Source organism: Apaloderma vittatum, unplaced genomic scaffold (assembly GCF_000703405.1).
Source record: "Apaloderma vittatum isolate BGI_N311 unplaced genomic scaffold, ASM70340v1 scaffold5389, whole genome shotgun sequence".
In the NCBI taxonomy this organism is placed as follows: domain Eukaryota; kingdom Metazoa; phylum Chordata; class Aves; order Trogoniformes; family Trogonidae; genus Apaloderma; species Apaloderma vittatum.
In genome coordinates this window covers 17,256-32,012 of record NW_009734595.1, presented here as the reverse complement: position 1 = coordinate 32,012, position 14,757 = coordinate 17,256, and the positions used below count along the sequence as shown (strand labels likewise).

Sequence of the window (14,757 nt, the reverse complement as noted above, 5' to 3'; positions counted from 1 at the left end):
AAGGATGTGCTCCAGGCACCAAAGCAGAGATTCCCCTGGGTTGTGGTGAAGACCATGGTGAGGCAGGCTGTTGCCCTGTAGCCCATCGAGGTGATGAGGTGTAGATGTCCACCTGCAGCCTGTGGAGGACCCCACGATGGAGCAGGTGGATGCCTGAAGGGGGCTGTGACCCCACGGGAATCCCACGCTGGAGCAGGCTCCTTACAGAACCTGTAGCCCGTGGAGAGAGAGAAGCCCACACTGGAGCAGGCTGGCTGGCAGGGCTTTTGTGACACCGCAGGGGACTCACACTAGCACAGTTTCCCCTGAAGAACTGCACCCCATGGAGAGACTCACGTTGGGGCAGTTTGTCAAGAACAGTCTCTCGTGAGAGGACTCACACTGGAGAAAATGTGTGAAGATTGTCTCCCATAAGAGGGCTCCCACAAAGGCTCAGGGGAAGAGTGAGGATTCCTCCCCTGGAGGACGAAGCAGCGGTGAGACCACACCAGATGAACTGACCGTAATCCTCATTCCCTGTCCCCCTGCACTGCTCAGGGGATAAACTGGGATTGATATTAAGTCCAGGAAGAAGGGAAGGGTGGGGGGAAGGTGTTATTTTAAGATCTGTTTTTATTTCTCAATACTCATCTCTGATTTTGATTGTTAAATAAATTTATTCCCCCAAAATCAAGTCTCTTTTCCCCGGGACGGTAGTGGCAGCTAATCTCCTCGTCCTTATCTTAAACCATGGGCCCTTTGTTATATTTTCTCCCCCTGTCTGGCTGAGATGGGGGAGTGAGACAGTGGCTGTGGTGGACACCCAGGCACCAGCCAGGTCAAATCACTACAGTCTTTTTGGTCTCAAAACCTGTGACGGGAGGATAAGGACAGTAACTGGGAGACAAAATGGGCAAAACATGGACTGAATAATGTTAAAGAGCAGAACGATTTTGGGGAATTTATATTCTTGTAACTGTGGTGAAGGGACAAGGGATGGATCTAGTCTTGTGATATGAGTGAAGTTTGTGAATATTATGTGAGGAATGTGAATTTTAATGATAATTCTTAAATACATGATTCACAGAAGGGAGGGGTGCAAAATGGTGACCCCAACGTGAAGATTTGTTTGGTGGGACATGAATGGGACATTTAGTTTTCTATGAATTCATAGTTTTGAATTTCACAAGTCTCCTGATATTGCTGTCTTTTTTTTCTTCCAGTAGCTTCTCACAAGCTACACACTTCTAAATCCACCTGCTGTTTTTTTTCGCAATTTTCTTTTCATTTTTTCATTCCATAATACAGAGTAAGCTTCATTTTTGTAAGCTACTAGATTTCATTATAGTTCATGCACAGTTTGTGTATAGTCTAGCCTTGTCAAAAACATGATGCTGTTATTCTCGTTCCCACTAGCCCAACACATTTAATTCTAGTTGTCTTTTGGTCAAAAGAGACAAAAATTACTAATATGGTATGTGAATAAATATGCAACGAAATACACATTTATATGATGCATATTAAAAATCTCAGTAGTGGGATGAAAAGAATACTAGTTTTTAAACTTAAATCTTTTTTTTTTTTAAATCTTCTGTAATCAGTCTCCAGAGGTTTTGATGCAATAATTTGCCAGCAACAAAAAGAGGTTTCTGGAAATAATTAAGTTGTTCGAAAAGAGATTTGGCAAATTTAGGCAAAACTATAACTTTACTTTGACAATGGTGATATCCAACAGTATCTGTACATCCTAAAGCATAGCTATTTGTGGTTTTATACAATACAATGTTTTTCTCCAGGACAATGAATTCCAATAAGAGGGGATTCTCCTGCATCTTGGTTGGCTTTTGAAATTCTGTTTCAAAGATGTTTAAGGTGAATTCAAACTGACCAGAAGATAAAACTAAATGTCGTAGGTATCAAAACTTCTGTATCATGTGGCGTCCTGCTACGGAGAGAGGTTGATGATACAAAACATATAGAGGACATGCTAAAAAACTGGCTACAACTTAAACCAGAAAAAAAAAGACATGACAATAAATGTTTAGCAGTTCTCTGGGAAAATACCTGCACAACTCATTGAAAACATGCTTAATTAGTTTTTAACCTGTTTTGTTTTCTCTAAAGCATCTCCTGCTCTCAGCATGTGGTAGTAACAGACTGAAGATCAAACCCAATTCGCTCACTCTTTATGTTTGCTTCTAATTACTCTTGTATTTAAAACTTTTGAAAGTATGCACTCATTTTACTCATTATTTCACAGTTAAGTGTAACTAGATGTGACTGCAAACGTCAGCACAAAAATGCTTCTGTCCAGTTCTTATCTACTCCACATATTGTGCAAATAAACTAAAGAAATAGTTGAAAAGCCCAACAAAATTTACCTGAATTGTGGTATTTGGGAGAGTTGGAAGTGAAAAGCGGATGACAACTGACACAGTGAAAATACATAGCTAAAACAATTCCATCAATCCGTAATCAAACTAAATTGTGTTTGGAAAGCTTTCTTATTTTGAAAATAAATGAAATTAAGAATATGAACCAAAGTGAAGTTTATTATTTTTCTCCATCTGTTAAGAAAATCATGTTTTCTAAATGAAAAACTAAACCAAGCATCCGAATTTACCTCGGGTTTTAATGTCTGGGTTGAACATGAGTACATCTATCAACAGGTAAATGAACAGAATATTTCATGTAACAGGCGAATTCATTCTCTAACTGCACTTATTCTAATAATGTTTTAAAAAAGACAGTATGAGATACTATGCCATATTGCAGTGAAGTTTTCTGTCAAATTAGGTGTTTACAAACATGTATTTTTGAATTATGATAGCTCAAACCCTTGAATTAAAAAATTTCACATATCCTATAGTATCATAGAATGGCCTAGGCTGGAAGGGACCTTAGAGATCATCTAGTCCAACCTTCCTGTTATGGGCAGGGATGCCACCTCTCAACTAGACTTGGCAACACATATACAGTCACTTGAATCCTCAGGGAGCAAAAGAAACATGGTTGGTTAATCGGGATATTCTGAAGGAAAAACATCAAGCAATCCTAGAAGAAAGCAAGTAGATTTACTCTACAGAACTACGAACTACAGGTATTGTTCCGAATTTTATTGCTGAAAAGGCAACTGTGATGGCCTGCATCTTCAAAGCAATGACCCACCACCTAAAAAACCCCAGACATCACCTCCTTCATTTATGACCCCAACAAATAGTACTTAGAGATTTTTGCAATGATCCTTTTTTATAAGTCAACTGTGATACTAGAGAAAAAAAACAAAATCAGATACAATTCACTGACCTTGGAAAAAATACTCTGTTTAGTTCCTGCAGAAGAAATTAAATATAGTTTCTAATAGAATGTCTATCATTGAACAGTAATGACTCTGTCTGAGAATAATGCAATTATTGAAATAAATGTAATATATGTACATGAAATACAAAATACAACCGATCATCAAGCAGTATTCACTGTCAGTGCACAATGCAGAAATCCCACAAATTCTTATTAACTTTTCAATCGTTAGTCTTCATCACTAATAACTACTGTAGCTACACTATTTCCTGACAAATGAATTCCCAAGCAGAGAGAATCTCTTTAAATACTATTTTCTCATCAGTGTGTGGCTGCCATACTAAGCTACTAATATTGTATGTGACTGGAACCATTTGTCAGTATGGTCTGGTGCATCCTATAAAGAAAAGGTGCCTGAAAAATATGATTACTGTCTACAGTCTCACTGTGAACATATTGCACAAGATGACACATTGCAGCCAACAACTAACTGGCACATTTGGAAAAGGAATGCAAGATCTAGGTCATTAGTAAATTAAGCATTATTTTTTTTTAATTTCTTGCCTGGCACAATCCCTAGGGATTCAAAGAAGCTGAAAACAACTGAACCAGCCAATCTCTTTGAGGGAGGGCCAAAGAGGGGCTCTGGCAGAGAGCATCTAAGCTGATTTTAATTTTATCTTATAATCTTTCATTGTTGGAGTGTTCACAAGTGACCAGATATTACCAGCCTTTGAACATGTTAAATGACAGAAGAAAACACGAAGAAAAGGGAACTTTATCCTCTCAAGAAATCTTATGTATTTATAATATACACCTGAATGTCATTACACATGGTGAAAGTAAGCACTGGCAAAAATCAAAAGTGGGTAGTAGGCTGTGTTGCTGAAGTGGAAAGAGCATCCTGTTTCCTAAACAGTATTAAAAAAAAAACCATAATTCTTGTTTCTTTTTGGGTTTCCCCTCCTAAACTGCTTTAAAGCTTTCTTTCAAAGTGTGTTTCTTTACTCATAGTGTAGCTATTTGATATTTTACTTAACAATGAGATTTCAAGTTGAAACCATCTTACCCAGGGAAGCTATCAATTAATAACTACTGTGAAAAGACACAGCAAATTTTTTGTTCTTGACCTGGATTACATGTTAAAACACTCTAGCAGCTAAGTAAATGAGATTTTCACAGTCAGAGGAATAAAGAATATTACATGGCTTTTCTCTGTTGTCAGTGCCCCAAAATGAGGTTAAAACTTCAGGAAAGACCAAAAATTCTTATGCACAAAATAGCCAAGAATGCATAGGAAAATGGTTACATACGTTATACTTTTAATACATTCACCTATTTATATTGAAATTAGTCAGTTTTACAGTAGTATCAAAATATATGCCGATTTTAAAGGAAAAATATACACACATGCTGTGACTGTGCAAATTTCTGTGACTTCAGAATCAACCAAATAACTTGTTACAGCTACTCATGGCAGTCAGCCATACCGTAGCTTGAAATCAAGGAACCTCTATTAGCCTGATACTGTTCCCATACTACAGAGAGAAAGAAATTACAGTGTATTTTAATCAAAAGACATAAAAAAATCTTAAATTTAAATGAAATGAACAATTAAAAACATTCTATTAAACAGACTTTTGAATTTCAGTTTCTATATTTACAAGCACAAATAAAGAAGACATTTTAAAAATGCATCTACCTTAAGATCTGAATTCACTGAACATAAATACTGCACTACCTTGCAGAAGGCTGTGGTAGACTTCATTTAAGGAAAAAAGCTTAATCATATTATAAATATGACAACAGTTTCAAATGATCTTACTAAGCGCATTTAGTGTTTCATAGGAAATTTTGTCAACAATGAAAGGGGATGCTATAGGCAACACATTATCCTACAGTTTATCAGAGCATTTCCACAGAGGATTAGTAAGAAAAAGCATTAAATTTTCCGTTTACAGTGATGAAAGCCATTTTAACCTGAATAACTCTGAAACTGCTGAGAAGTTGTGTGTACAAAAGCATAAAATGTCTTTTTGTAGCTCCTTGAACAAAACCCTCAGCACCCCTGTCAGCTGTATTTGCAACCTCAGAGATCATTCTAGAATAAAGTTTGCTAACCCATTTTGCTTCCAGGAGTCCCATTACTAACGCAGTGCAGCTTCTGGAAGTAGAACAAATATTCATGAGGCAGTTTTCTAGTGACAAACAGGATAAAACGAAGCATTGTTGCATATCAAGTTGATGCTCACGACAGATGAAACAGAATATATGATCAAGCCCATAGATCAGGGGGGAAAAAAAAAGAGTCCACTTTATTATTTTTCACAGGATAGCAGAAATGTGTTACTTGTTACCTCAGTGCTATCACAGCTTGAGAGTCAAGCCAGCAAATCTGAAATCCTTGGATCAGAGACGGATTTTTGGAAGGATTGCTCATAACAGAATTCAGTCTATACCATATAGGTTATACTTTCTGATTCATATTAGAAACACTAGAAAATTCCTGTATACTGTATACAACGTACAGGAGTACATGGAACAGAAGGTAGAATATAGAATTACAAATTGTAAGCTGTGCAAATACAATTTCTAGAGTAACACTTAAAAAGTAACTATCAAAACAGAAATACACCTCAAACTTCTAATGTTTTTCCTCTTTAAAGGTCAGAAAAAGTAAAAGCAAAAAGAAATTGTTTACTGTTTCTGCAAATGTTTAATTTCACTTTACAACAGTTAACATTTAACTTAACTCTAATACATAGCAGTACTGCTAAAAAACCCAAGGGCAACATTTTTCTATTGTTCACGATATATTTTTCTGTAAATAGGCCTCTCCAAAACATGAATGTCCATCTAAATGCCTCCTACTACCAAATTCCACAGTTTAGGATTCATTAAAACAGAAGGACCACTCTACATAGAACAAATTTTTCTTAAACCCATCATTTATTAGCACCACATCATCTCATGAATTTTGTCTGTGACCCTTAAGCAGAACTACTGAATAAAATATCCCATGAAAGAAATAGAAAAGTGCTTCATTCCATTCTTGGAGAGACAATTAGCAAATATTTTTTTAAAATAAAAAATATAGTAATTATTAAACAAATAGAGAACCTCAATATATGTTTGATGTTTAATATAGCCTAATGTATTTGTACACATATACTCATTTTATTTTTACAGGTTTTTAAATGGCATATCAAATATTAGATATGTTATTAGCAAAACAAAAAATAAAATGAGGATTTGCTCTGAAATAATTAAATGTCAAACAAATGATTACGTATCAAATATTTGATAAATGTTCACTAAAATTGATTTCTATTAATTTAAAAACATTTGACAGATAATTACGGGGATTAGTAAAATTGCTTTCCAATTTTAAAGGCCAGCAAATATTACAATGCTTTTTTTTTTCAGTTCCGCCTGTGTGTTCAAGTAGCCTTCACTGATACTTGCTGTGTATAAGCTAGAGCACACAAATATGCATGATTTGGCATTACTTGTTCTTGTAAGTCACAGAATCACAGAATCACAGACATACACTGGATATCAGATGTTTCTAAACATCTTCATCTGTTACAGTGAACGCTGTATACAGAATACAAAATAAAGTTTGCATGACATTATCAAGATTAGTCTTTGCCACGTATTGCTAAACTTCATGTCAAAAGAAATGGCAAGACTGAATGGCCTGCAGTCTGATAATTTTGGGAACTGTGCCAATAAACGTCCCTTTATACAAGATAGCTCTTGTCAGACATACATGATATTATCATTATGAAGCTTAAATTAATCACTACGCATCTCACAGTACTGGTATAATACAGTTAGACTTCTGTCAGAAATTTCATTTGTATGGTATGGCACTAGGAATTTAGTAATACATAAAATGAATTTCACTTATTAAGGAGATTAAAATTAGGCAATGATGATCAAAGAAATTAATTGTATACAGAAACTTTGATGACAGAATGTCTAATGAGGTTCTTCAGAGATCCAATTTGACCCATGGATATTTCATTTTTGTACCGGTAATAAAAAAATTAAAATGTGATCATTCCAATTAAAGGTACAGTTTGGATATCAGAAGCACTCAGAAGAAACAGTAAATGCTCGCAAAGGACAGATCACATCCACAGTGGCATTTGGCTCATGAACAGGTTGACCTTTGAGATACCTGGGAACAAAGAACCTACGTCATGTTTTGTGAATGGATTTTAAAAAGAACCCCGAAAAGCTCTTATAAGTCATGCAGTTTATCCTGTTAATATTCAATTTATTGCATGAGATGTATCTGCTTTATAGTATAAGGCTTAAGAACAGCTGTGCTAGGTCCAACTGAAAGTCTGTCTAGAGCAGCAGTTTCTCTGAACAGCAAATTCCTAAGGAAGAGTATGCATCAATGCTCTTTCCAGTATACTCTCCTGTATACTCTCCTGGCCATTAAAAATTTACCATTAAGAGACTTACTGAGTAGCTTGATCTACCCCTAACAGCAAGTCACTATTATTTAAATGAATAAGAATTTTCACAGTAAAAAAATATTAAATTAGTGAAGAGAACGAGCATGAAATCCTGAGTCTAGAGCAGTAGGCAGGCCAATTGAGACTTGAAGAACAACACACACTAGACCTATATAAGTGTTAGAAAACATTGCTGGAGCTCAAACAGAAATTCAGGCCTTGCTCAGTTCTGTACATCACATTCTAAACATTTTGCAACAGCTGGTCCTTCTTGTCCACAAAAACTATGAATCCATTAGCATGCCTCTGCAGTGTTTCTACATCTCTGACTCGTTCTATTCAGAATCACATTTGTCTGCAATAACAACGGTGGTTTTTTTCTGACAGTTTTAATGGCAGAAAACTGAACAGTTGTAATTCGTGGTGACAGTCACATTTACATATAGACTGTACACCTATGTGGTACTGAAGTTCTTCCCTTAGCTAGTAAATTTCTCCAGTATTAGAATTACCAGCGGAGGAGAAAATGTCTACACTTTCAGGTTACCTGAACATAGACAAGTGTTACACATGCTTCACACAGTGCTATTCCAGCCTTAGGTGTTTACTCACAAAGGGGGATTATTGGAGGGCTCGTGGAAAGTTAAAGGAAAAAAAAAAATCTCTTAATACACAGCTTGACTTCACTGTGCCTTATGTCTTTAGCTGTTACACTTTGAAATCCTTAGAAATTTCAGTGCAGAAATTTCCAGTGACAAAACACGTGATTATAAAACCCTCTGGTAAGATACACATAAATTACTGCTGCTACTATAGTTTTGAGCCTTAGTTCCTCAACAAATATTGCCAGCGCATTACTCATTTTATGATTATTGAAGATTGTTTACGCAGAGTTGTTGCCTTGGCAGAGTATACATCTTATATGATTAATACGCTTACTGTGATAACTGTAAATAAATAAATAAAAATATTTATCGAAGAAGCATGCTGTGACATAAATACTTCAATACATTCTACGCATTTTCATTTTAAACAGTAGCAAGTTTCCTATGAACACAGAACAGATATTACATTTCCTTTATATCTTAAAAGCTCCTTTTGTAGATAATATTTATCAGGTAATAGAGACAGAATCAATGAAATATCTAATTTTTATGGTAAGTAAAATTAAAATAATTTAATTTTGTTGAATAAATCCCAAAAGAGGAAAAAATTAGTAGGGAGAAGTTACTGGTGATGTTACTGACGATAACAACAACAATAACAATTTTTCCCAAGATCAAGGTAATATTTACACGCATAAGGAGTAAAATAATGTGAATTTGCACTAACATAAAATGCGTACTTCACATGCCCTGATCACTGGAAGAATTTAATGAATTATTCTGTCTTTTGACAGTCATTGTAAGACTCAGCGCAGAAACAAGAAGATTATGTGAGCTGTGCTGGAGAATACAATTCTCTCATTAATTGCTGTAGTCTTCACACCTCTTCCTTCTTATCAGTCCCTGGATATAAATTTGTTCTGTTACTGACAGTCCTACTTTTTGGTCTTGCTTTCCAAGACAAGCATCGTCAGCTTTGTAACTGCATTCGTTCTCATCTTTCACACTCTTCTTAGGTACTAACTCTTAAGAAATTTTCAAATTCCCTTGGGAAAGACTCCATAATTTCTCACATTACACTTGCATGCTTCAAGTTCCTCTGTAGGATCTAAGAACACTTGGAAGTGTGTATACCGTTCAAGTCATACTGAGCTTGTTTCTACAGCTTTTCCTGAAAAAGAATGATACTTATAGTTTCATGATAGAAGAATAGTTTTCCACCGTAAGAGTTCAAATTCCCTTGGGAAATTGCTTAGAGTAACAAGTACATTTCACATGAACATACACGGTGACAACATTTTATTTGTATTTGGCATTAATAGCATTTAAAGCTAAGCTTACAAATTAAACATTCATTTTCACTATGTCTCTCCCAATTTCCTTCTCACTTCCTGCATCGCGATGCTAAGTCATCACTGCTTTGAGTGAAAGAGAACTCCGCTCTATTTAAGCCATTTCTTCAGTACAAAAGCAGAGAGATTTGTTTACTTCACAGAAGCTTCCCAAGGGATCCTACCACGAAATTCTCTGAACAAGCCATGGACTGCTCTCCTAAAGACCACATTTTTACTGTTTACCCTCACAGCCTTCCTCTGCAAACGGAGCTTAATCACTGCAACCAAAGTTGCTCTTCATGCCAAGAACTGCCTCCAGTTGTCTCCTGCTTCAGCAGCAAGTCCAGAAGAGGCCTGGTTGGATTCAAAAGCTGCCTCAAAATGCGGCCCATGAATCTCATAAATTGCCTGAACAATGCTGCCATCCCAGAAAATGGCTGAAATCTCCCATGCCAATGAAGGCCTGCCAGCAGGAGACTACTGCCAGCAGCTCGTAGTAAGTCCTACCCAGTACTGCCCCATGGACTGATGGTTAATAGCAGACCTCAACCATAACCTCCCCATCCCTTCCTGCTACAAACCTGAGCAAGCCAGGAGCTGCATGTGTCTTGTTTCACAGCAGAGCTCTGCACAGCCAAAGGTTTAGCCAACAGAGAGTACAACTCCCTCTCCTGCTCTTCCTGCCGTCCTTTCCAATACAATACAAAAGACGTGCTGCCTGGGAGATGTAATTTCCCTGCTGTATCCTATCCACAAGTAGTAAGTATTCTGTCACATCAGACCACATTGATACTACACACTGCTTTACGAAGCAATCAGAAATGCTAAAAACATGGTCAATCCCCCCTTTTGATGTAGTGTAGACCAGTACATCCTTTAAAATGCCTTTTACAGTACCATGACTCTTGGACTTGCTGCTCAAGCTGAAGAGCAGCCAGCAGCAAGGCTAGTCAAACTCAGGACCTCCCAGCTGGGCAAATTCTGGCAACCAGCAGTTCACTCCCTCAGGAGGATGGAGCCAGGCTCTTCTCAGTGATGTCCAATGACAGGACAAGGGGCAGTGGGTACAAGCTGGAATGCAGGAGGTTCCACAAAAACATTAGAAAACACTTTTTCACTGTGAGGGTGATGGAGCACTGGCACAGGCTGCCCAGGGAGGTTGTGGAGTCTCCTTCTCTGGAGACTTTCAAAACTCGTCTGGACGCGTTCCTGTGTGGCTGCCCTAGGGGATCCTGCTCTGGCAGGGGGGTTGGACTCGATGATCTTTTGGGGTCCCTTCCAACTCCTAACATTCTGTGATCCTGTGAAAAGGCTTACTGGGAACATAGAGTTGACTGAATGCATTCTTTTGACAGACAGTACCTTAAGGAATAGACAATGAGTTTATTAAAAGAATACCCTGATTTCATATGCTTTTTTCATAATTAAAAAAAAAAATCAAAAGGGAATCTCTCCTAACTAGTATCACAAATCTGATACTACTTTATGTAAAAGACAACATCTTCAGGGGAAAAAAAAATTAGCCATCATTGGTACAGGCTTAATATAATTATATGTTTAAAGACTTGTCGTAATGTCTACTCACTACATTTAAAAAGAAATAAAATATTGAAATAGAAGATTCAGGGCTTTCCAATGGAGAACAATATCTTTCACACAATGACTATGTTTTTGCTCTGACAGTTTTTAAATGTTTCAGGGAATTCCCAATGAAATGTCTTTAGTATCAAAATAACCACTTAATTTAACCGGGAATTTTTTAATTATTGTTTTTTAGTAGGTCTGTAGATACTCTGTATACATTCTCTCTAGATACTATATATACACACACCCTCTATACAGAGGTAGTATAATGACAATTATCCTGGCTGTGTGATAGTATGTGAAATGCTTCTTCACAATACCAGTCACACTTCTTCAATCACATTGTATAACAGAAAGTAGTCAAAAGGCTCAAAGATTCCCACAAAAAAGAAACATTCATTTGTTTTTAATTGCAATGAAGGTGAGTTTGCTTTAATATAAAAGTTAGAAAACTTCGGAAAGTGTCTTCCAAAGCAAAGTCAGCTTTTCTACAAGCTTTCACATAGATCAACATTTGGAACTATGATTCTCAAACAATTCAAAATTCAATTGAGAATAGATGCTGGGATTAGTAACAGATATATGTGTGCTGGAGTGGGGATGTAAGGGACGGAAGAAAGAGCAGGGAAATTTGCTGTTTTACTCAGTATCCCCTAGATTTCAGTGTGATACATAAATAACCTTAGAAAAAGAATTTATTTTAGATTTCAGACAAACAACCTATAGGCCATCTTATCTACCACTCTCTTAATTTGTACTGTAAATCTTACCTTAAGTCACCACCTAAGGACTGGCAGCAATAACCTGTATTTCAAATAGGTTTAGAGCTTTTCTCTGTCACATTCTGTGTTCCCATCAACATATAAATATGCTTTCTAATTAATTTAATCCCAGAATGAAGAGAAGAACTAAATATACGTCACTACTTTTCAGAATGAATTGGACAAATATTTCTTTAACAGATACCTTACATAATATATTCTGCTGAAATAACAAAGTAATTAAATAATCATACAATTTTTCCTTACTTCTTGAGAAATATTTTTTATTGTCTAAATAAGCAGTGGCACTTTCAATAGCTTTTTTATTTTTCTGTACTAGCATTAACAAATGTTATTTTTAAGCAACTAAGTTTCAGATTTTGTTCTAAGAAATCTAATGGGAAAAAGTTCAGCACGAAATACTGGTGTTACAATAGAAACATGGGATCTCCAACTTAATTTTATAATGCAGCAAATAATAACATCCCTTTGAAAAAGCAGGACTTTTTAATATGCTTTTTTGAAATATAATGACATCAATTTATAACTTAGCATAATTTTAAAAATACTTATTAGAGCTCTCAGAAGCATCTCAAAGGAAAGAACATATTTGATCCTGATTTTAAAAAATGTTCTCTAAAATAGAATTTCCACTACGTTTCAGAAATTTGAATTTACCAACTGCAACCTCTATACTCCATTAATAATCACTAAGCCTGGATGAATCCTTTCACATTCTCTCCAGAGGTACAAAATAAGGTAATTATTTATTTCATCTAAAGATAGACACAGGATTTAAAACCCTCACAAAATTCCTAAATCACAGTGGCCTAAAATATTTAAGAGTTTATCAACGCATTTGACAGTAAGAGAAGGTATCTCAGACATACATTAAACTTTCTACAATGAAAAAAGTATGTCCTCTACACTATGCTGTTTATTAGTGAAGAAAGAACATTATTTTTCAAGGAATATTAACTAGGCACTGTTTACTTTAATCTTTAGACCTCAATTAATACCACCAAATGTAACTGTCACTTATAAAATTGAATTAAGAATTGCTTTGAAAATACTATCTCAGCAGAAATACTGGCATATTGTTTGAATAGATGAAAGGTAGCTGTTGCAGACCAAGTTACTTCTGTATGTTATTGATTAGAAGAAAAACCTGAAGGTGAAATAACACAATTCATACAAAGATGGAAAACTGTTAGAATGCGTAAAAATGTACACAGTTTCAGCTGGTAAGAACTTGGCCAGTGCTCAAAATACTAGCAATTTATGATCCATTTACATATTTTTAAGCAAGACCAGATTAAGGGGGCTAAACCCTTATGAGATTCAAATGGCTTACCCACTTTGGACTCTCAAACAGATCACTTTTTGACTGCCCACCATTAGCTGATTCACAGGAAAAGTCAGATAGTTTTGGAAAGGGGGTAGATTCACAGCTTAGGTCAGATTAATCCTTGAAGACAGTTTTGTGCGTTAAAGAGCGGATGGCAGGAGCTGCTTAGGGAAAGTGCAAAAAACAGGAGATACATACTCTCCCAAATGGTGGCAATTAGTTTAGAGACTTCCTGAGCTGCAGATTACATGAAGATGACTGTCAAGTACTGGAAGTTGCATAAAACTCAACCTATTATCAACTTTTATTAAAAAATCTAAAAGTAGTATCACTTTTCCTTCACCATTATGCTTTCCTCTATTCAATTTAGCAACTCCACAATATCCTTCAGAGCAACATATATCTTCCCAGAAGCTCAAAAATGCTTCACCTATACCCACCTTGGACTGTCTTGTAAAAACATCATTTCTAAGACTGTAAAGACTACATGTAAATTACTCACAGACTGTAAAGACTACAGTGTAAATTACTCACTTACCTGTTTTACAGCTTGTCCATAATCTGATCCTTGGGGTGACAAAAAGTGACAAATATGACCATTGTTTTTTGCTTTTTCTCGAAGACCCATAGCAGTTCGTACTGTGGCATTTCTGGCGTGAACAAACACCATCACCTTAAGATAGAAAGAAACAGGTAATGAGAAATGGCTTAGTCTTAATAAAATAATGAAAATACTTCAACTACAAAATACCGTCTGTAGGAATGAAAAAAAGTTGATATATGACATACTGATAAAAACAAATGTTACTTTAGGGAAATTAAAATATGATCCTGCCTTTATTGTTTTTAATATTTTAAAGACCTTTTGAGAAAGTTTTTTTTAAAAAAATTATTCAGTATTTGAAAGATAGGAAACAATTTTGGGCAATAAATAGTTCATTTTCACAAAGTAGAGAGATTACCATTGATATAAAGAGCTGTGTTATTTGACACATGCTAAAGGCTGTGGAAAGCAAATACTGAGGTGATACGTTTCCTTATGGTATGACTTGACTAAGTGAGACAGCTGAAACAAAAACTGACTATGAAGAACCTCAGGAGGACATCGAAGTCCCAAACCACTTGACAATCAAAGAGAAGAATAAAATTGAGCACTAAGAAATGCAAAAGACATCTTGGGATAAAAATTTTAAACTAAGAGATACAATTGTGGGGTTTAAATCCATACTCTCGCTCACTAAGTGATACCTTAGAAACACCATGAACATTTTCTTGAAAATATCATAGAATCATAGAACGATTAGGGTTGGAAGCCACCTCAAAGATCATCTAGTTCAACCTCCCAGCCATGGCAGGGACATCTCCCAATAGATC

The 14,757-nt window shown here is 35.9% G+C and overlaps 1 protein-coding gene across 1 annotated transcript in view; it reads right to left on the bottom strand.

The window, feature by feature from the left end:
• The window catches only part of ASCC3 (activating signal cointegrator 1 complex subunit 3), a 138,582-nt gene that overhangs the window by 122,922 nt on the left and 903 nt on the right, over nucleotides 1–14,757 (bottom strand). Inside the window, exon 2 of the mRNA XM_009876339.1 lies at nucleotides 13,922–14,056. Coding sequence (XP_009874641.1) covers nucleotides 13,922–14,056 — 135 coding nt within the window. The remainder of the gene's footprint in view (nucleotides 1–13,921; nucleotides 14,057–14,757) is intronic.